Source organism: Marmota flaviventris, chromosome 18, assembly GCF_047511675.1.
Source record: "Marmota flaviventris isolate mMarFla1 chromosome 18, mMarFla1.hap1, whole genome shotgun sequence".
Lineage (NCBI taxonomy): Eukaryota > Metazoa > Chordata > Mammalia > Rodentia > Sciuridae > Marmota > Marmota flaviventris.
In genome coordinates this window covers 31602891-31626410 of record NC_092515.1, presented here as the reverse complement: position 1 = coordinate 31626410, position 23520 = coordinate 31602891, and the positions used below count along the sequence as shown (strand labels likewise).

Sequence of the window (23520 nt, the reverse complement as noted above, 5' to 3'; positions counted from 1 at the left end):
TTTGGTTTGGAGGGTTTAAGATTAAATAGAATAAAACCTGAAGTGTGCCCTCTTTTTCCTGCTAGTTAAATAACTATCAGCCTCCAAACATTATAGCTGGTTACAAGTACATTGCTAATAAGGTCAAAGTCAGAAGTTAAATCTTTGAGAAAATCCATTAGCTATGAACAGAATAAAACACTGACCATAAACATATGTACATATGTATATGTGTACATATAAGGCCATTTTGTACCTTCTATTTACAAGGAAAACCAATGGTACACATAGACGACTCACTGCACCCTTCCCCACAGGAGAGAAGTGACTCAGAGGGTCAGGGCTGGGGGAAAGAAAAGAACTCTTTCTTGCATCTATTCATTTAATACACTAGAACCAGCCAGCTTCTTAAAGGGGTTCATTCTTCCACATCATTCTTCACTTGTAGAAGAAAAGATGAATTTATAAAACATGGAGAAAATTGTGTGTCACATAGAAAAATAATTCCTTTTTGTTTATCTTGTTTGCATTGTAATGAGCTCAAAGAAATCCTTGACAAAACTCTAATTTTTCAGTGGTGGGGACAGGATAGAGCCCAGGGCCTCTTGCATGCTGGATAAGTATGCTACCCCTGAGCCATATGCCCAGCTCTGCTCCCCACAAATTCTAAGCTAGAACTATACCCGACACCACACAAACAATGTTTCAGCTAGCAATTAGCATATTCATATCTTTTTGAGTCATTTTCAATGCATATAGTATAAATTAAGGTGGTCACCTTTTTCTTCAGAGGTAAATCCTGATGCAGCCTCAACTTTTTCAAGTATTTTCCTCAGTTTCATAATTTTTGTGGCACATACATATCCATATCTATGTTAGGAAAAAAACTATTAATTGCTGACATGGGCTTATATAGTAAATTATTCAACATGTCTTAACAATGAGACATTTCTTATAACAACTCCAGTATGTCATGAATTAATAGACAAGGCAATGATTTTGAAGAACACAAATATAAGCTTTGATTAAAGAATGAAAAATTACAGAACTAGAACTAGAATTATCCCAAACACTATTATATACCTTAAAAATGATTGTTAAATACTAATAAAAGAAAAAAAATAATGTTAAAAGTTTGGGATGATGGATTTTAAAATAATATTTGCCTAAAATTTTTTTAAAATTTACATTATAAAACAGAATATATTATTTTGAGAGAGAACATCCTTTTAATACTAAAGAAGAAACAACTTCCAAGGAAATTAGAAAGGGAATTGATGAGGTATTGAAACTAAAATCTATAATCAAACCAATCGCCACCATTACACCATTTTCTTTCATCTTGTCTGACTACAGGATAAAATCAGTGAGATCCTTGACAAAACTCCACCATGGGCTTAACACAAGTCAGAACCAGCCAATCTTATATTCATTTTTATACTGTTTTATATTTACTCATTAGTTCTCTGCAACCAACTACACTGAGCAGCTACCACTTACACAGTCACCCAAGAGATCAGCCTCTGGGAGAAGGGGAAAGGTTGAAAAGATAGGGTCTCTGCTTTTGAGAGCAGGGTTTTATTATCAAAAAACCAGTCAGCTAAAATAGAGATGCAAACACAGGGACTGTTGACTGCAAAAGGTCACCTGACAAGCTTTTTGAAGTGGATGGGATTAGAGCGTCATAAACTATGACTCTTAACTGGGTGGACAACAGTATACAAAAAAATGTTTATTAATGTACTTATGATGTTTTGTAAAGGAAGAAACGGCAATATGTTTAAAGAATTTTGAATTTGACCTATCTTGCTCTAGTATCAATTACCTGGGAGTAAGAAATAGAGAACTAAGTTGGCATAAGACAAAACAATTAATGTGAAAATCAAGATTCATACTCATCTTAAAGGATAAGACAATTATAGAATTCATTACAGAATTTAAAGAAAACAAAAGACATAAATGGGATAATTTATTCTTTTATAATTAACTTTCCCAGTCATAAAATATAGTAGGTCACTGGAACACTCATTGTATTTCAGTAGTATTTTTTTTTTCTTTTTTGGGTCAAAATATTAAACTATATTTTGTTTTAATTGAAAAATATGTCACAAATTTTTAATTAGTCTTAATACAGAACTTAAATTACATACTTTTCTCTCTGTATTTCCAAATTTGTTTTATGATTCATGGCCTAATTCTTCAGAGTTTAAATTTTATAATGTGACATTATCATATCTCTCTATTACCTCTTATCAAAAATCTTTACTAAATGGTGTTCTGTCACTTGCGATTAGATTAGTACAAATTGCTTCCTGTGGCCAAAAGAAAAAAAAAAAAAAATTCATTCCAATTTCTAAACCAGGAATGAAAAAAGAATCACCTGATTCAGCACCTGATTAAAATTAGATGGAAAGAGGCCTAAATATATTCCTCAAAATAAAACATGCTACTAAAATACATCTCATCTGTTTCTAATACAGAAATATTGAATAGTAGCTATTCTATAAATAAAAATTTTCCCTGCTTTTTTCTTTGATATAAATTAAGAAGCCATATTGTACCAATTTGCTAATTAGTATGATTATTATTAGTAGTACTGCTGGAATAAACTGTTTCAAAAGATAAGAAAGCCAAATGCTATGTATCGGTTTTTCTATACCTACTGCAATTGCTAACTTATTGTATACTCCACTAAAATGGTTCAAAGCATTTCAAGGAATACACTATGTTCTATGCATTGGTCAGACTTAAGAAATTAAATAAGCAATGGAAATACAAAGAACAAAGCCTAAAATAAAATCAGTATTTCACCATGACAACTAATTTTTTCCCATTTCTTATTACAGGAAAGCAGGACATAAATTTACTACTGGACAGGATAACAGCAAACAGAATACCATCTAAAGGCAAAAAAATCTTCCTTGTACTTACATTCTCAGAGGATTAACTATTTCTGTCCTCAGCAGCTCTTGAGTTTCACTATAATATTCTACATCATTCTTTTCTTTGGGTCTAAGTAACACAGTATCCAGAACAGAACTAAAAGCAAATAAGCTGCAAAATAAAATCATTATTTTCCCTCATGATAAAAAAGATCATTTTTCAAGAAATAGATTATAAAAAGAATCACAAAAGGAAAAGAAGCAAAGTCTAAGAGAACAAAGAACATAAGCATTCACTTTCTTCATGAACATGGGCAACCAAGACCCCTGTGAAGACCCCCCAGGTCCCATCTTCAGGTCTTCAGATTCTTTCAGGTTAAGAATAGTAAAGCCAAGAAGGCAAACTATAGATTGACAGTGTTAAAGGATAAAAATATGATGAAAAAACTTCTTTGCAAAAGTTAAAAGGGGGTCTACAAATCTGAGTCACACCACAATGGACAACACAGGAGGACGTTTGGAAACTACTTCTCAAAGCAAAAGCAACTCAGTGCAATACTCAAATGAGGCAGAGGGTCAGGTTTCAGGGGGTGAGTGTACCTTCCTGATGTCTGCTGTCACAGGTTGACTGACTTCTAGGAAGGCCACCCCCAAAGACAGAGCAAGAGAAGGGGACACACAACGGGCATTTCCATGGAACATTCTATCTCAAACATTATCTCCCTTTTGCCACTTTGCGAATACCTAAATTCCCTTAAAATCACTTGTGAGTGAGTAACTGTGGGATCCAGTCTGAATGATTCACATTCTCCTTCCCTGAGCTGGAGAGGCTCTGACCCTCACTACATCTCATAGTGACCTGGACATTGCCCTGTCCTGGAAGTCTGAGGACGCATCTTCGGACACAGGCGTGTTGCCCCATGGATTGAGCTACGTACGCTCACCTGTTCCTTTGTGATATTACTCCTTGGCCCTGTTTGGGATAGAATGTTCCATGGAAACGCCCGTTGTGTGTCCCCTTCTCTTGCTCTGTCTTTGGGTGTGGCTTTCCCAGATGTCAGTCAACCTGCTGACAACAGACATCAGGAAGCTAGACTCAGCCTCCCACTGAAACCTGGCCCCTTGCCTCATTCGAATGGCTTCTCCTCAATAAAAGGGTTCAGCGCGCTCTCTCTCTCTCTCTTTCTGTGGACCCTTAAGGTCAGAGGGGCCATCACAGGAACCCAAAGAAAAAGGTATCTCTGTCTCTTGTGTGATTATTTCATGCAGCCCAGTTCCCTTAGAGTGACCCTGAGTGTTTCAGTCGCAAGGAATGCGACAAGTAACAACAGAAACTTCCTGGTTTCAAAGAAAACAAAACTTGTCTAATACAGATTTTTATTAAGAAATCTAATGAATGCTATCTCAATGCCATAATGTTTGCTCCTGACAAAACATCTGTGAGTTGAAAGTACTCTATCATCACAATGGCCTACCATCTTTTTTCTTTTTCCTACTTTTAGAATTTTAACATGTCATGTAAACTCCCTGATTCTGATGACATAGCTATACAATTAATGGAACTGGCAATGCAAGGTCCTTAGGGCCTAAAGACTCCTGGTTCAGTCTTCAGAGTCTAATAATTCTTGCCATGCTAAGTTGTTCCACTTTGGGAAAAAACTACATATATAGGAACAACAGGGCTTCTATGGAACATAATTTTTTTTTAAAGAAAGCAGTTTAAAGATTCCTTCTACCTACTAAAACAAAGACAGAACACATCGGCCAAGAGCTTCCTGCAAGTCATGTTATTTGATTCATGTTCAAAGACACCGTGCCTACTCGCTCCAGCTGCCCTTGGTACATATCTGCTCCATGTGCGTCACTGTCATCCAGCTCTGGCTCATTGTTCCCTGCCTTACTTTTCATATTAATGTGGTGGATATAGGAACAGGCGACAACACTCCGTAACTTCAAGAAGTGTATTTTGGAAAGCAAACTCCCTTCCTCTCCTAACCCCCAGTCCCTAGTGTCTCCACTCGGGTAGCTGGCAGTCTCTCTCTCTCTCTCTCTCTTACACACACACACACACACACACACACACTCTCTCTCTCTATACCTACTGCATTCATTTTAAACTTACCAGAATAAGGTTGAGTCTAAGTAACAAGAATTGTAATGGCCCTGGATACCTTTCTTCTTTCCAATCATTATCTCCAAACCTTCTTTTTCCATTTTTGGTGGAGTATTTTCTTCTACCACTTCACTTAAGTAGCCTCCAAAGGCTGAAAAGATTAAAAAAAAAATGAAAAGAATTCTTTTAAACCATTAAAAAGAAACTTTCAAACTGTGTCTTCATTTTAAAATATATTTTGGTATTTTGATAAAAAATATTTGTTTATCAACTTTCATTAATCAATTCAACTTGACATGTAAAACAACACTATTGTTCATTTTCAAACTCGCTTCCTCCACAATTTGAAAAGCACTTTAGAGTATTAAGTAATGTGTAAAAAGCATCTGTCAAGCAAAATATTTTGCTCCTAAAATACTTTATTATTTATCCACAATGTCTCATATTTTCAAGTACAAAAAGAAAACAAAAAAATATAAAGTACTCTTTCAACAGTAAGAAAAACATGCTTCATTAAAATGGCCTTCCTATTACACCTTCCTATTTATACCTACTCTTTGCTGCGCCACTGTTATTCAGAAGTGGGAAGGGATAGCATCAGAAAGCCACCACCTCTTCCAAGTGATGAGAACAGCTCTCCTCCAGCCTCAATCTAAGACTATTTAGACAAACCCTGATTTCTTGGTAAGACATGCTGACTGATATACTTAACCAATACATTATAGGGGACGTTGATGCCAAAAAAGAGGAACACAGTTCAATTTCTAGCCCCTGTATTGCTGAAAAGTAAACATCTGTAATCAATAAGAAGAAAAAAACAAATCCCCCTACTCCCACCTTTTGCATCCAAGACACTATTCCTAACACTTTTTTAAATGGCTCTTCTAGGCTAACTAACTTTCAGATATACCAAGTAACAATCTTTACTGGTTTGAAAGCTTACGAGCAATTGGCATGAAAATCACTTAAACACTGTCACTGTCACCTAATACAAAATGGTATGAAATGAAGTCATTCCAGATTAGTAAGTAAATGAAAAGCATCCGATACCTAAAGAGTTACAGCGCTCTATCTGATTGGAAACAGGCTGCAGGGACGCGAACCTCGAGTCAGGCCTGCAGCTCTTCAGTTTAACAAACAGCGCCTTCTTCAGGGCACAGGTGAAATACCGAGTGCCCCTAAAGGTTCCATCTGTACAGCCTGCGCATTCATCTTCCTGGAAAAGAAAGGCTTCCACATGCATTACACCACGCCACGAAGATAGACACACAGAACTAAGGCGCCCGCAGCTGCTCCTAGTGACCCTTTCTCCGAATTCCCTCTCCACGTGTACTGCAAACTGCATCAAGAAAAAGGGGTTGCGGAATCAAAGCATCGAGCCTTTAGCTAATGATTTAAGAAGTGAATTCCTTAATCCAACAGGAACTCCTCAATGAATTCCCTTTCAGAACACCTGCCTAGGCCTTCCCTGGTTACCTGACTTTCTTTGTACTATTTCCGCAAGTATTAAAACCAAGGAATGAACTCAGGTGTAGCTCAGTGGTTAGGTACTTGCCTGGTACAGGTAAGGAAGGCCCTGGGTTCAATCCCCAGCAATGCTAAATACACACACAGAGGGAAACGAGGAGGACAATTATGTTAAGTACTCCTCTAATAGTGCTCATTAGCATGAAAACAAACAAATAAGCAAACAAACCAAGAAATATATTTTAATAAAAGCTAAATGTATTCAAATTCCCCTTTCCTGATTGTGCAATGCCAAACAGGCTTTCCTACTCTCCAAAGGAAAATCTTTCCCTCTACCAAAGATACCAAAAGACCTGAGAAAACGATGGTTAGTTCTAAGGCTTTATAGAGAACAAGGCGAAACAAGAAAAGTAAAAGCTGGTAACAATTAACAATTTGCTTCCCTTATTGCATTCTACTCAATATAAGAAGCCTAAATACATTAACCTAAAACGCAATTCTTCTTTTTTGGACACGGATCAACTAACATTAGAAACAGGCGAGGCAGAAGCCTAAGGAGCGGCAAAAAGAATTCAGGCAACACGTCATGAAATTTTTCTCCAAATTTTTGGACATTCACGATGATTTGCCAAGAAATATATAATAGGAAATATTCTGCACAAAACCCCATTTAGAAAAGAATTATAATTTTTGGATCAAATTAAATTACCAGTTCCAGTCCAGCTAGTACTTCATTCAGTCCTGGGGGCTGACCGATCCAACGAATGACCCCGTAGAAAGGAGGGTTCTCCTTGACTTCAGCCAGCGAGCCCACCTCCAGACCGTGAGAGTTGCCAGAAGACATGGGCAAGGGCGGGCTCTCCTGGACAGGCGCGCTGTTCAGCTCCCCCATCACAGACTGAACTGACAAAGAAAGCGGGCTGTGACCAATGCTTCCATTGGAATTAGGCACCTTTGTCAGGCTGAATGGTAGAGAGTGAAATCTGTTCTCACTGGATAAGGAGTTCATGGAAGGAGCCTGCAGCGGCGGTGACGAATGTCCAAATTCTGAAGATAACTCTGTTAGTGACTTTGCAGGGTCTTCTGCAACTACGAAAAATTATTCTTAATTAGAGAAATATATTCAAGAATCACAAACACGCCTTAAACATTAAATAGGATTTACATATCTAAAAATTAACATACAGCTCTAGTCCAACTGCCTGCATGGCCTCTCTGTGAGGATTCTTCCAGGCATTGCAAATTAATATCTCCAAAACAGCATTCTTGCTTCTCTGCCCACCTGCAAACTTCTCTACCTCACTAAATGGCACCCAACTGTTCACACAAAAGAAAAATCTATTACTTATTGATGTCATATAGCCTATATTCTTTATCCATAGCCCAATCAAATTATGAATCAGTACAAAAGACACCAACATTTTTAAGAAATGATTATAAATTTTATGAATCAAAGAAAAGATGACAATGTTTTCAAAATAAAGGAGTAATGAAAGGAGCGAAACAGAGGAAACAAATAAAAGCTGTGGAACACAAAGTAATACCTATAAAGGAAATTTATAGACAGATTATTTTAGAAAAAAAAAAAAAAGAAAGCCCAGATATTAATGAACTCAGCATACAACAGAGGATCTGGAAGAACAGAATGACCTCCCCATAAAAGTAAGCAAGAATAAACAAAAGAACAAAAATTAATGTAATAAATTGTTATTACAAGAAAGAAGATCCAATCCAAAATAAACACAAAGACAGAAAATAATGAAAGAGAAAACAAACACATTATCATGTCATAGCCAAAAGCTGTTTCCTTAAAATGATTAATACCGCTGACGACAGGCACTGCAGACCAGTGAGGAAAGAAGGCACTTCTTAATGGTGTGGAGATACCAGTTATCCATATGTTTAAAAAATTAAACTGGAATCCTACTCACACTCTACACAAAATCAGTTCCAAGTGGCTTGAAAACAGACACAACAGGCAGAACTATACACTTCTGGAAGATAATACAGAAGAATGTTCTTTATGACTCAGGATAGAAAGAAATTTCTTAAACATTAGCACATGAAACATAAAGAAAAAAATACTGATGAGTAGGATTATATTAAAATTAAGAACTTAATCACTACAAGGTATCATATCATAGTGAGTGCAAAAATTTGAGCCACAAGGAGAAAACATTTGTGATATATATAGATACCAAAAGATTATAACTTGAAGAAGATCTGCAAACTAATAAGACAAAAAGAAAACTAGAAAAAATAGAAAAAAGACTTGTAAAGGCAATTAATGCAAGAAGAATATCAAGTCACCAACAAATCAATGACAAGATCCTTGCCTTTGTAGGGAGTAGACAAATTAAAGCCAAAGCTAGCAGGAGCTATCACTTCAAGAGTTCAAGGTCTCAGAACATTAGCTATTCATAAGAATGATTCTCCTACACAGTGCTGATGAGGATGTGCTGCGGGACTGTGTGTTTCTGCCTCTAAAATTCACATGTTGAAACCTAATCACCAATGTGAGGGTATCTGGAGGTGAGGTCTTTGGGAAAGGATTAGGTCATGAAGGCAGGGCCCTCAACATAAGATTAGCGCCCTTATAAACGGGGCCTTAGAGAACTCCCTTGATCTTCTACCATGAGATATCACAGCCAAAGATGGCTATCCTGAACCAGGAAGGAAATCCTCACCTGCTAACAAATCTGCAAATCTGATCTTGGACCTCCTAGCCTCCAGAACTGTGAAACATAAGTTTCTGTTGTTTATAAGCCACTCAATCTTTGGTATTCTCTTATAGCAGCCCAAATGGTCTAAAACACTTTAAATTGGTATAACTACTTCAAGAAACAGTTTGGCATTGTTTAGCAAATAATGTACCAATAATACTACTTCTAGTTATACACTCTAGACATACATAAGAATGTTACTAGCAGAGCTGCCAATGATAGTAAGAACCTAAAAACAATGGTCAAATGGACCATTGGTCTGAATGCCAATTGGTCAAAAGGATAAATTATGGGATGGTAATATCATGGAATACTATACAGCAATGGAAATGAATAAATTACAATAACATACTGTAACTCGCATGAATCTTAGAAACATAATGTTGAGTGAGAGAAATCATGCAAGAATATATACAATTTGGTTTCTTATATATAAAGCTCAAAAACAAAGAACTAACAATATATTGTTTACATATACTACAAAACTACAATGAAAAGCAAGAAAATGATAAAATATTAAAGTAAAGATGATGGTAGCTCAGAGGAGGGACTAGAAAGAGGCACCCCAGGAATTTCAAAGGTAATTATAATGGTCTTTTACTTAAACTCAGTAATGACTACTTGGGTATTCACTGTACTTTCCACCTACTGTTCATTATACCTTAGCCAAGTTTCCTTAGTAATGAGAATCTAAAATCTATAAAAATCAGTCTTTTCTTTCCCAAACACTGAACCCCCTTAATACCAACACTTGAATTCATAAAGCAAGTTCTGTGGGTTCTATCTGGAGTGCACCCATTTCTCCTCTGCCATCATCTCTTTAATCCATGCCCCATCACGGATCACCCTGCTACCAGACTCTTCCCAGTGTCTCTCTGCTGCCTTTCTGGTCCCTCTTCAGTCTATTCATCATACAACAACTGGTGAGGCTATTTTTTTTAAGTTAAAGATCTTAGGTGACCATGTGTAGCTGACACCTTCCAGTGGCTTCCCAGGATTCTTAGAAGTTCTAGACTTCTTACCTAGACCAGGGGCCTCCTACCTGCCTTCCACACTCATTAAGACCACTTCTCCTTGCTTACCCTGTGGTCACTCTGGTCTACTTCCGGCTTCTCAAATACGCTTCCTCCCCTCAGAGCCTTTGCGCTTTCTACTTCCTCTGCCGGGAATGCTCCTGTCAAGTTCTTTCTCTGGCAGTTTCATTTCATCATTCAGATCTCAACCTAAATAGCCTTTCCAAAAAGTCCTTTCCAAACCACCCTGCGGTGGTGGCTTCCTACTCCACTGCTGCACCTGGTTCATTTCCTTCACTGTAAATGTCGCCATCTCCCGTTACCTTATCTGTTTATATACACACTGTCTATCATAGAAACCACAATACGAGGAGGTAAGTTTCAAAAGAATGGCAATTTTGTTTGCCCTTGCCATGGTTGAATCTACAGCATTTGGTGTAACCACTTGGAATACAAGAAAATATTTGTAAAATATTTGTTTTTTTAAAAAGTATGAATTAATCAAATATTGTAGAGAAAAACTCTTTTAAATTTGTAAGTAAAATTAACTATGGGAACAATATTCTTTTTACAACTAAATTACTTCTGTTTTCTGATTTAAAGATGAATACCTACTCCAAAGTTCATTACTTTCCATGTTCCAAATAGGTCTTTTAGGATCAATAGTATTTCAAGGACGTATTATACATTAAATCAGATTAATAGAATCAAGAAATTAGGAATATTCCACTGCAATACAAAACTGTGTTAAAAATAAGAAAGATAAAATTATGTACAAACATTGACATTACCTAGATTATGAAAAACCTATAGTTTACTTGTTTCCTTCCCTCCTCCCCTTTGGTACCAGTTGTTTAACCCAGGGTGCTTAACCACTGAGCCACATCCCCAGCCCTTTTTTATATTTTATTTAGAGACAGGGTCTCACTGAGTTGCTTAGGGCCTTGCCATTGCTGAGGCTGGCTTTGAACTTGCGATCCTCCTGTCTCAGCCCCCTGAGCCACTGGGATTACAGCCTGCACCACCGCGCCCAGCTACTAGTTTCCTTTCCTTGGAAAGAAATCACCACGTAGACAAAGCATTAGCAAATCTGGCAGTAACCACAGGGCAAGTGCTAGTGCACCACAGCCACCCTGGCTGGGCCTTGTACACACCCAGAGGCCAGCAGGCTCTGTGTTCCCAAAGGACCTGAGTTACTGGAGAGCTGAAACTCCTCTCACAACAGTCGTCCCTCAGGACAGGCCCTCCTGAGGGAATGCCATTAAATAAGCCTCCTGCTTCTCGGCAACAAAGAATCCTTGCCTCCCTCCCTCGTGGGCCCCCACTCAGAGTCGGAATGACAGAGCAGGAGACAGAACCACCTACTGCTCCCTTTGAGTCATTTTCCACATCAGAGTCTTTGATGTATCAGCAACCTGTTGCAGTGGTGGATACGGATCAGCCTGGGACTGGATCCACGTCATAACTAAGGAGTCACTATAGCCACTCTAGTACGTAAATCTGTATTTTCAATTAGTTTGCACGCAATTACTGAATCTGCTGAATGCCGTCCTGGGCTGAACACCAGGAACTTACAGTCTGGCAGAGGAAACAGGAAAGTAACCCAAAACATTTTGAGATCATTTTGAGGAAAATGAACCTAACCTAGAAGTGGGAAAGGAAAGGAAAGAAAAGGCTTTCTGTATGACTTAAAAATCTGAGACTTAAGAGATGATTTAAGAGTAAGCCAGGCCTCAAAGGTGGAGGAACAGGAAGAAGAATTTCCAGGAAGAAGGAGCATACACGAGAGAGAGAGAGAGAGAGAGAGAGAGAGAGAGAGAGAGATATCCCAAGGGCTCACAACCCATCCCAATATCCGGAGCAGGGAAAATGACGGAAGCCACACCACAAGGAGCCCGACATGCCAAACTAAGGAATTTGAGTTTTATCTTTAAGAGCAGGGAAACATTCATAGAGACTGTGTGAAGAAGACAGCAGCAAAAACGCCCGCCTCTTACAGTGGTTTTGAGGATAAACCAATGTGTACCGAGTGCTCAGTCCAACTCGGGGCGAGCAGCCAGTGGGCCAGAAGGTCGTCTAGAGGAGGGTGGTGAGGACGACGCAGCTGGCATTGCTGTTAGAATAACTTTAAAAGGAACAAGTCTGAGGCAGGGAAACCAGTTAGAAGACCACCAGGCGAATTCAGACAGGAACAAAGCAGCTGCACTAAGGCCAGGGCTGCCAAAATGAAGCAGGGGAGAGTCTAATGATGTGAAGAAGGGGAAATCCAGGGCACGTGGTGACAACTGGGCTTTACTGATAGGAGGGAGGGAGAGGGAGAAAATATGCATGAATGAATGAATGAATGAATGAACAGTTCAGATGAAACCCAAACTTCCACGAGTCTCCATCGGCCTCACGTCTCATTTCCTCCCTCCAGGCTCTCAGCACACTCCAATCTGGACCCTGTGAAATTCTTCCACACAACAGAACCAAGGTCATCAGTGACTTCCAGGTGACTAAATCCAATGGGGGTTCCTGGTGCCCTCTCATGCCCTCTCACAGGACTCAACACTACTGTCTGCTTGTTCCTTGCCTTTTGAGACCACAGCTCCTGGTTCTCCCCACATGCCCCTGGTCATCTTTTCTCCGTCTCCTTTGATGACTGACTTTCCTCCCACTGAACCATTCAGCTCCTCAAGGTTAAGTTGCAACCCATACTCTCCCTCCTCACTCTCCAGAGGCAATACATTCAAAGGACTTCAATCGCCCTCTATGAGGACAGCCTACAGATTTATTTCCCGAGTACTTGCTCCTTTCCTAAGCCTCCAGACCTGTACTTCCCACTGCCTACTTGATGACTCACCTCCAGTAAGTTTAAAAGGCACCTCCAATACAAAATACTCAAAATCCAATTTTTCACCTGCCTTCGTCACCTAAGTACACAAGCCGAAAACTAGGAGTCACCAGGACACGCCTTCCTCAACTCCTACTTTCACTCATCTGTAAGTCCTATCAGATCAACTCCCACATCTCCATCTACTTTCTCCCCATCCCTTCTCCAAGTCTAGTCCCGGACTACAATCAAATTTCTGGGACCTATCCCCACTTCAATTTACTGCCTGCAGCCTGGGTAATCTCTCCAAAAGGCAGACCTGGTCATGCCACAGGTTGCTGAAAAAATTTCAGTGGCTCTCCATTTCCTGTTGGTGGGACACCCCAGGCTCCACGTGTCCCGGCCCTGTTGGCAGTTCCATTTCCATCCCTACAGTGCTATGCCGACTCTGTGTAGCTACTCTGGCTCTTTTTAGCCCTTAGCAAAGGCTAGCTCCACTCTCCCTGAGGCCTTTATCTGTGCTATTCCCTCTGCCTAAAAGGCTCTTGGATCCTCCTTCGCCATGTTACACACAGTTCCTCTGGTAAATCTAAGCACATGCCGCTTCCTAAAAGAAACACCACGCCCCTAGGTAAATCCCGATCCTTCCTCCAACAGCACTATGTCTGTCACCACTGCAATCCTACATCTGTTTCTATGTCTGATTAATTTCGATCTTAACAATTTGACCATAAACTCAGAAAGGGCAGGAGCATATCTACTTTGTTCCCCACCATTATAACCTTAGAGAATGCCTGGCACAGAGTAAGCCTCAGTAAGTATTTGCTAAACAAATGAACAAGAAAATGAATAAATCAGAAAATTATGTCCCTGAACCAAGGAAAGATAGTTTTTTAAAGAAGGTGCTATAAATTCCGTTATATCCCATCATCCTACATAACAAGATACCCATAAAAACTTACAAAATTTCATAGGACACTTATAAAATTGCTCAATTTAAGTTATAGGTATTCAATATATAAGATGATGGGACACAGTAAATTAAAGAGGTCAAATAGACCCACAGAAAAGTCTTTAAATGATTCAATTGATTCTACAGATCTACCCTAAGTAGATAAGTTTTTAAAAAAGTACAAGTTACTAACACATTTAAATGTTTTATTAGCAGTAGTGCAGTTCAAATTTTATACAATATTAAGTCTATTAATTCTGTTTCCAAATACTGATGAAAAAGCCATTTTTCTCTGATGAGTTAAAAGGAAAGAATCACTATAGAGAACACTAGAATTATACATTACCTTCATCAATGTACCATGTATTTTTTGATTTGGATTGTGGTTGTGAGTCAACAGAAGACCCATTTAAGGTATAAAATAATTCAGATCTGTTTCTGTTTCCAGGGTCTGAGGTAGATCCTATGGAACAAAAAAAGTTCCTTTTAAAAATATAGTCAATATGCTGTAAAGCATTTTTATTTTAACAGTAAATTAATACGCATATCATGTCAACAACTTTAAATATAACCAACAGTTGTACAGATACACAGTAGATTTTATTATTGTCTTCCTCTTATAAAAATTTGGCAGCCATTTTTGCAACATGAAAAAAAGATTTCTTACCTGTAGAGTCAGTACAGGAAGAGGTATAGGAATAAGTTAAAGAGTGTTTATTTTTTTAATATGTAAGTATTCTGAGAAATACATAGTTTATTTCTAGATATCAACATCACCATTCTCCAATTTCATTTGAAGAATCTATCAGTTTACAAATTTAACCTATTAGAATCACAACCTATTAGATTTATAACACATAGTAACATTTTGGCCAATAACAAACTATATATACAAAAGCATCACACCACATAGCCTGGGTTTGTGTAAGTATGTACACTCTGATGCTTGCAAAGACAAAAATCACACAATACATTTCATTTCTCAAATGTTAGTATGTGATACATTTTTAAAATAGATCCTTTTTAAAAAGGTATATAAATCAATGCATAAAATTAATAAAAAGATTAAGATTTACACTGGGGATATAACTCCCCTGGGTTCAATTTACAGCACCACAAAAAATATAAATACATAAAAATAAAATAATTAAAGTTTAAACATTTTGGAATTGTTGGTCATCAAATTTCTTGTTTGATTTCTTCATGCCAGAATAAACAAGGCATCATTAAATCTTTTATATCAGATTTATCAAATGCAACAAAAAGTTTATAGAGCTGTATCACAGACATTTCCAAACACTGCCTGCTCTAGTACCAGTTAAGAAGATAGGCCATCCTAAAGAACAGTGGAGTCTCCAGAACCCATACTAAAGCAGATTTTATTTTTTCAACTTACAGTCAATAGCTCTAGACTTTACACCATTAACTCAGAACTGCGATAACACAATTAACACTGGTGTCGTAAGAAAATCTGGTGCCAGACGCAGTGCCACATACATACAACTCAGGAGGCTAAAGCAGAAGGATCATTTGGACCCATGAATTTGGGGCCAGCCTGGACAATACAGCAAGATCCTCAATCCCCCAAAGTTTTTAGTTTGAATAAGGAAAATATGTAGTTATTTTTTATATATGAGAGTAACAAATCTGAGTTATCCTTTATAGATCTATAGGCTAATATAAAAAGACCTATATATCCTGCAATTAACCCTAAATCTCAGGACTTAATACCATATAAAATATTTCCTTAAGTATAATTTCCTTCTAAACAAGCCATAATAGTTTTGCTCAACTAGATAACTGAGGAAAAAATAGTCTTCTTCTAACCGACATCTGAGTTAACAAAAATTCTTATAGCCTTTTAAATGAACTGTTGGGCTTGTTTAAAAACTACCCTATGGTGCATGTGGAAGTGAACAGAAAAAGAACTGTGAACTCCACATGTATTCTGAGGAAGTTTCTGCAAAAGAGACAATATTTTTCTCCTTAGCAGTTTGGAATTTAATTTTTGCCACATCTAGTTAGCCAAATCCACATAATTAACCTTCCAGTACACTTTATCCTATGTAACACTAGTCTATACAGTTGCAATTATAAATATAGAAGATTACAAGCAGGGAATCCCAAAAGCCAATTGATTATGGGCCAGCTAAAGACAGAAAACTTCTTACCAGGAAAAAAAAGTGGGGAATTCTTGGCTTAGGCAACACCATGTATGTAAAATTTTAGTTACTACTTAAAATGCCTGAAAGAAGTAAGTCTAAATATACGTTAAGTCGTGATAGTTTATAACCTTTCTTAATGCCTGGGCAAATAAGACAGTACATCAGTCACCAAGAATTATATCCTATTAATCCATACCTGTAACCTTTGGTTTATTATGACTGGATGAACTTTTGTCCCCAATACCTCTTGACATAAAGGAAAGTTTGGGAGGCCTCCTTTCCTGTGTCACGCTATCTGAAACAGTAAACATGTTTTGGTTTTGGTTTTTTTTTTTTTTTTAAGATAAAAGTAAATTCTTTTAGAAGAGAAACAATCAAGAAAACAATGACAATAACAAAAACAAAAAACTGCTTTCCAACAAAAAGCACAATTTTTACAGTTTTACAAATTCTCTTTGAGGACCATCAAAGAAAAGAGGTAATGGCTCCAGAAGGGGAAAGAAATCAACACTGTTCTTCAAAATGCAATGCAACAAGAAAATCACCCCCAAAATATAATTCAGCTAAATACTTTTAACTCTTGAAAATGTAATCATGTGTAGCCAATTTTATTTTTATATTTTAAAGAAAACCTTACTCATGATTTTTGCAGCATTTCCCAACTCGGTGTGCTCGGCCCACCCCTACGTATCAGAAAGGGTTCCACACTCAAATATTCTAGATGCTGAGACAGAAAATAGATAATTTTTTATTGCATAAAACCAGAATCTTTGATATGCTAAAGTATACTGTGAATCTCTCAAGGATGGATATAGTGTACTTATTTGAAAATACTTTTTGTGCCACTCTACTGAGTATCTTATATTAACATATATTAAGAGAAACAGTTTGAAGAAAGCCTGGGGAGAAATATGTATCATAGGTAGGAAGGCACTGGTTATGTATCTGTTTTTAAAAACATATATATGTTAAGAATGACATACATGTGTACACAAACTCTTACACATATAGACAAGAAAACACAGAGGGTTATACATATTAATAATACAGAAAGTCAAAGACAAACAACAGAAATATTTTTAAAGAAAACACTCTGAACACTCTTTGAATTTCTCTTTGGCAAACTTGTTTTTAATACAAAGACCATTGTGAACCTTAAAGCTCAGTAACACTCATAAGACATTTATAAATACTGTTCAAATATATGTAGGAGAGTCAATGTGGAAAGTTTTTCCTTTGAAAAGTTCAACAACACATCTGTAAATCCCAACATGACACTTAAAGAGTCATACCTGATAAAGCTGTATATCAGCAAAAACGATATCACCCACAGTGGATTTTTGAGCACAGAAAGAAAAAAACAGGAAAATTTTTACATTTTAAATACAAGGAAAATATCACTTTTTTTTACATTCCCAAAATTGGATTTATTTTGGTTCAAAGACAATTGTTGAAATAACTTGCAAATTATGAATAAGATTTGTAGAGTAAATATTCATAATATAGTTATCCTATTTTGATCATTGCACCATAGTTATAGAAGATAATTTCTCATTTTTAGAAAATGTGAGTATTTAGGAATAAAATGACATTGTGTGCATGTTGCAAATGGTTCAGAGATAAAAACTGTTATGTACCTATACTTATCAAGAAATGGAGAAGAAGAGAAAAAAACAAGTCAACAAAATAGTAACATTCGGAGAATGTTTCTTAGGAAATCTTTTCACTACTGTTTTAAATCTTCTATAAATCTGAGATTGTCAAAATAGAACATTTCTGAAAGAAAAATATCACTTTTTTTAAAAAAAGGAAATCATGTTAAATTAATTATATGTAAATGGTGCTTGGTAACTTTTTTCCAAAGTTGGAGGAGGGAAATGTATTTATTATGCTACATATCTTAAATGTCTCAGAAAATAATGAAATGGAATATTCTAATATTATTATGGAACATGCCAGTATTATCTTAATTCAAAAATTATACTGATTAACCATGATTTTAACAAGTAGTATAGCAAAAGAAATGTTATATGCTAACTTTTATGTTACCATTCAGATATGTCAATGTCACTAATGACAGAAACTATGGAAGGAAAATCTCTGTCACTGAGAAATATTCCCAAATTATAGCAGACAAATTGACTAAAGAAAGTTAATTACCACTACTAACTGTAACTAACTGTGATTGACTGCATATAACTCCATGTGAAAAAAAGACATTCACACGTATACCATAATATATAGTCATCACAGTTAGTAGCCATTGTAACAAATTTAGCTGATGTCTTCACTCCATTAAACTGTTAATACATCCTAGCAGCAGCAGCACAGGGTCACATGATGAGCCAGTGGTGACAGTTCCACAGGTGATCCTTCAAAGACTGGAATGGGAGCTGGAAGCACTGGAGTTGGAAACTATGGTTACCTTCTACCAAAGACTTTATCAAAAACAGGGCCAAGGGGCTGGGGTTGTGGCTCAGTGGCAGAGTGCTCGCCTAGCATGTATGAGGCACTGGGTTCGATCCCCAGCACCACATAAATGTAAAATAAAGATATTTTTAAAAAACGGAGCCAAATATCAACTTTGAGGGTTAAGACAATCCAACAGAAGTCTCTGCAGATAAAAGGTCACATACCACATCTAATTTACCCTCCAACAATTATATACCGAATAGCTGTCATTAATTTGTCATAACTACTTTAATGATCCAAAACTACTTGAATAATAAAGCAAAGCCTTCTAACTTAAATAAATTTTAGATTATTAACTTAGGAAAAAGGTAAATAAAGGCTAATAAACAAGGTAAGGAATATATTCACCAGATAATTTTATAGAATTAAAATGGTTCTGATTAAAAATATTGATAGAGATAGCAAGATACACATCCACCAAACGCATGTACAAAAATGTACACAGCAACTGTATTCATAATAATCAAAAGCTAGAAACAATTTATCCTGCAGAAGAATAAAACAAATTGTGGTCTACTCATATAATGGAATACTATATAGCAATAAAAAGGAATGAACTACTGACATACACAACAACATGGACACTTAAGCAAAAGAAAGCAAACCTAAGTATGCATAATATAGAAACAGCAAGGATCATAATCAAAATGATAAAGTTGATACCTTATCCATTACTCTTGATTTAATCAGAAAAAGAGAAAAATCCCTTGGATAATCTTGGGCTGAAAATTATATTAGTAAACGAGTGAACAAGTTTTTTACTGAAACCTAAAGAAATGTTTGTACATTTGAATGATGTGTTGAGTTCAGAGAAATTGCTTCATTGATCAGCCACAGAGTATAATTCAGACCCAAATGAGAATTTAACATCCACAGAAAAATTGTGTGAGGAAAACATGTTTACTTGAGTAGAGTGAGATATTATAAAACCTGGTAGCAAACAAACTGTACACAGCAACAATCCAAAATTTGATTACAGATCACAATACATACTTTCCTTCTATTTTAAACTGTACATAAAAATTATATCTATATGGGACCTGATAGATAACTTCAGAGTTGCATACTGAGACCTAGTACTTCAAAATATCCTTCTTTGGGGCTTTGTCTCACACGACCAGAAGTCCTACCTAACATTCAAGGTAATTCAATCTCCATGGAAGATCACTCGTTATCAGCTATCAAAATGTAAAATGCACATACCCTTTGACCCAACAATTCTAAAACTCCCATGAAGTTATCTTTCAGCCTAATGCACAGGCATGCATGCAAACTGATCCATATGATGAAGTTGTTCACAGAAGCACTATTTTTAACAGCAAAAGACTGAAAAAAAAAAAAAGCCTAAATACTCATCAGTAGGGGATTAGTTTTTAAAAGTTTATGGTATGCCCATAAAATGAAACACAATTCAATAATTTAAATAAAAATTTAATTGTGTACTTTACTCATATGAAATGATCTCTACTGTTAAAAATGAAGATGCAACTTGTACTTCTGGAAAGATGGAGTGGACGTACTTTTCCCTATTTTTCCTGCTAAGTACACTAAAAACTCTTTAAATATAATGGCATACAAAACAAATATTCTAAGTTGGGAAGAAGAAGGTAGACCATCGAGGGACTTTAGGACCTAAGCAATAACATGGTGGAGGACTTCCCTGGGTGCTCTTCTTGCCTCATCTACATCCCAGCAACAGAAGCCAACAGCCTGGAAACATCCCTGCAGGCAGGCAAAATAGAGCCCAACTAAAGTCAGCTCTCTCTAACCAAAGGATGTCAATTCTCCCCAAAGCTGCATGTAAGTTTAATGTGATTTCTAATCAAAAATCTCAAGATTTTGTGTAGATTACAGAAGATTATTCTTAAATGTATATAAGGGGAAGAAAAAGATATAGAATAACTCAAATAGTTTTGCAAAAGAAGAATAGAGAAGAATTATTTACCTGTTGCAAGACTTGCTATTTAGCTAAAGCACTTGAGACTGTGAGGTATTGGCAGTGAAACAGAACACACAGATCAACGGGACAGAATGGAGGGCCAAGATATAGACCCATATAAATACACAATATTGAATTTTGATAAAGGTACAAAAGCAATCCAATGGAAAAATGGTATTATTAACAAATGGTGTTGGAACAATTAGATATTCTTGGGTTTAAAATAAAAGAACTTCTTAAGTCTCATATTTTATTAAAAATTTTAACTAAAAATGACGCATACACTTAAATGTAACATGTAACAACTTTAAAGTTAAAAAAAAATAAGAGAAAAGAGTACACAAAGAAATCCCATACATTAATGGTAGAAGAGTAAAATGGTACTAGCACTTCAGAAAACAATCTGGCAGTTCCACCAATGACAAACACAGAATTACCACATGATCAAGCGATTCTACTCCCAGGTATATAACCAGGTAAACTGAAAACATACGTCCACAGAAAATACAGCAACATTTTTTGTAATAATAAAAACAACCCAAATGTCCATCAGCTGATGAAGGCGAAGGAAAATATGGTATGTCCCTTCACTAGCCAGAAAAAGGACTTGAGTATTGATTCATGCTACAACATGAACGAACCCTGAAAAGATTATGCTTAAAGAAGCCAGTCACAAAAGCCCACATTTTTAAAATTACATTTATATTAAATGTCCAGAATAGGCAAGTCCATAGAGACTGAAAGCAGATTATTGGTTGCCAGGTGATGCAGAGGGAAAGCAACTGGGGAGTAGAGACAGGATTCTCATTTGGGATTTTGAAAAATTCCTGGAACTAGACAGAAGTGGTAGTTATACAATATTGTAAATGTACTTAAGATCACTGAATTGAATGAATTGTATGTTTTGATGGAGAGTAAATATAATGGCATATGAATTATCTTTCAATTTTTAAAAACTGAAGAGAAAATCTTCCAAGTCTAGAAAAGTTGTTGGACTTGACATAAAAAGCATGATCCATAAAAGGAAAACTATAAGCTTGACCTCATAAAAACCAAATTTCTTTTGCTCTGCAAAAGATATTAAGAGCATGAAAAGACAAGTAACAGACTAGGGAAAATTTCTGCAAATTATATTAAATTCAGTAAAGGATCAGTATGTAGAATATATGAAAAAGTCTCAAAATCTACAATGAAAGAACAAACAATCCAATTCGTCTGGCAAAATAGATGAAGAGACAGTTTACTGAAGAAGATATACAGATGGCAATAAGCACAGGAAAAGATGCTTTCAGAGAAACTCAATACCACACTGAGCTGTCAGCACACATCTCTCAGAATAGCTAAAATTTAAAACAGTGGTAATCCCACATACTGGTGAGGATGTGGAAAGATGATCAGTCATGTAATGCTGGTGGTCATGTAAAATAGTACAGTCACTCTGGAAAATACAGTAATAGTTTCTTAAGAAACTAACTATGGAAATATCATATTACTGTACACCTGACATTTATGCCAGAGAAATGAAGATGTGTATTCACCAAAAATCCTACACATTTATAAAAGCATTGTTCTTAATGTCCAGAAACTAGATGTATTTCAATGGATAAATCATTAAACAGCGTACAACCATAACATCAATTATTATTTAGTAATAAGAAGGAAGAAACCACTAATACACACAGCATGAGCTAACCTCCAGGGAATTTGCTGAGTGAATAATTTGAAAAGTTACATCCTATACAATTCCACTGAATAATATTCCTGAAATGACAGACTTGGAAAAACAGAGAAGAGATGAGTGGTGGTCAGAGCTTAAGGAGCAGTGAGAGAACAAGGGAAAGAGTGTAGTACTAAAAGAGCACCCTTGGTGTGACACTGGACTATGGTTTTACCAGACGTTACCACTGGAACAAACCAGGTAAATGGCCCTTTCTGTGGGTGAATCTAATAATCTCAGGTATTCACAAATCATATATCTGATAAAGGATTTGTATTTGAAATTTATAAATAATTCCCAAAACCCAATAATAAAAAACCAATAAAAATCATCAAAAGATGCACAGATAACTAAAAGATGCACAGATAACTATTCCAAGAAAGATTTACAGATGACAAATAAGCATATGAAAATCTTTGACATTTGGTCACTAGTGAAGTGCAAATTAAAACCATAATTATATTGCCACTATTTATCTATTACAATAGCTAAAATTAAAAGACAGACTATAGTAAGAAATGTGGAAGAAATGGAACTCTAGTACACTGCTGCTGAGAATGTAAAATAACGCAAACACTTTGGAAAGACGTCATGGCAGGTTTGCAGTTTGGGGGGATTTTTTTTGTTGTTGATGTTTTGTTTTGTAGGCTAAACAATTACCAACAATAGCTTCAGCCATTTCATGTCTAGACATGTACACAGAGTAATGAAAGCATATGTCCATAAAAAAATCTGTATGCTAATTTTCAAAGCAGCATTACGTGAGTAATGCCCCCAAACTGGAAATAACCCAAATGTCCATCAAGTCAATGAATTAAAAAAAAAAAACTGGAATACTTATCTGCAATAAAAAGGACAATAGGGAGATGAATCAAAAACTAATTATGGGCTGGGGTTGTGGCTCAGTGGTACAGCACTTGCCTAGCATGTGTGAGGCACTGGGTTCAATTCTCAGCACCACGTATAAATAAATGAATAAAATAAAGGTTCATCAACAACTAAAAAATAAATATACATATATATAAAAATTTTTGAAAGAAGAACTAATTATGCTGAGTGAAATAATCAAACTACATCTGAGTTATGCCACTTATACAAAATTCTAGAAAACATGAACAAATACATAGTGAGAGAAAGCTCAGTGGCTGTCGGGGAGGCAGGCGGGGCGGTGGGGCAGTGAATGTGTCCACTGTCATGACTGGTGATGGTCTCATGTGTACACATATGCCCGAGTTTATCAAACTGCATACCTTAAATATGTTCAGTTCACTGTATGTCAATTA

General features: G+C 36.4%; 1 protein-coding gene across 11 annotated transcripts in view; it reads right to left on the bottom strand.

The window, feature by feature from the left end:
• Cyld (CYLD lysine 63 deubiquitinase) overlaps positions 1-23520 on the bottom strand; it is a 65194-nt gene that overhangs the window by 18783 nt on the left and 22891 nt on the right. For 7 of the 11 annotated variants that reach the window (XM_027938955.2, XM_071604867.1, XM_027938954.2 and 4 more), the window contains 7 exons: positions 16306-16404; positions 14291-14407; positions 7151-7530; positions 6025-6190; positions 4984-5125; positions 2911-3033; positions 758-849 (listed from right to left, as the gene is read on the bottom strand). In XM_027938955.2, the coding sequence (XP_027794756.1) occupies positions 758-849; positions 2911-3033; positions 4984-5125; positions 6025-6190; positions 7151-7530; positions 14291-14407; positions 16306-16404 (1119 nt within the window). The remainder of the gene's footprint in view (positions 1-757; positions 850-2910; positions 3034-4983; positions 5126-6024; positions 6191-7150; positions 7531-14290; positions 14408-16305; positions 16405-23520) is intronic. The other 4 variants (XM_071604864.1, XM_071604863.1, XM_071604868.1 and 1 more) reach the window with 4 other exon arrangements.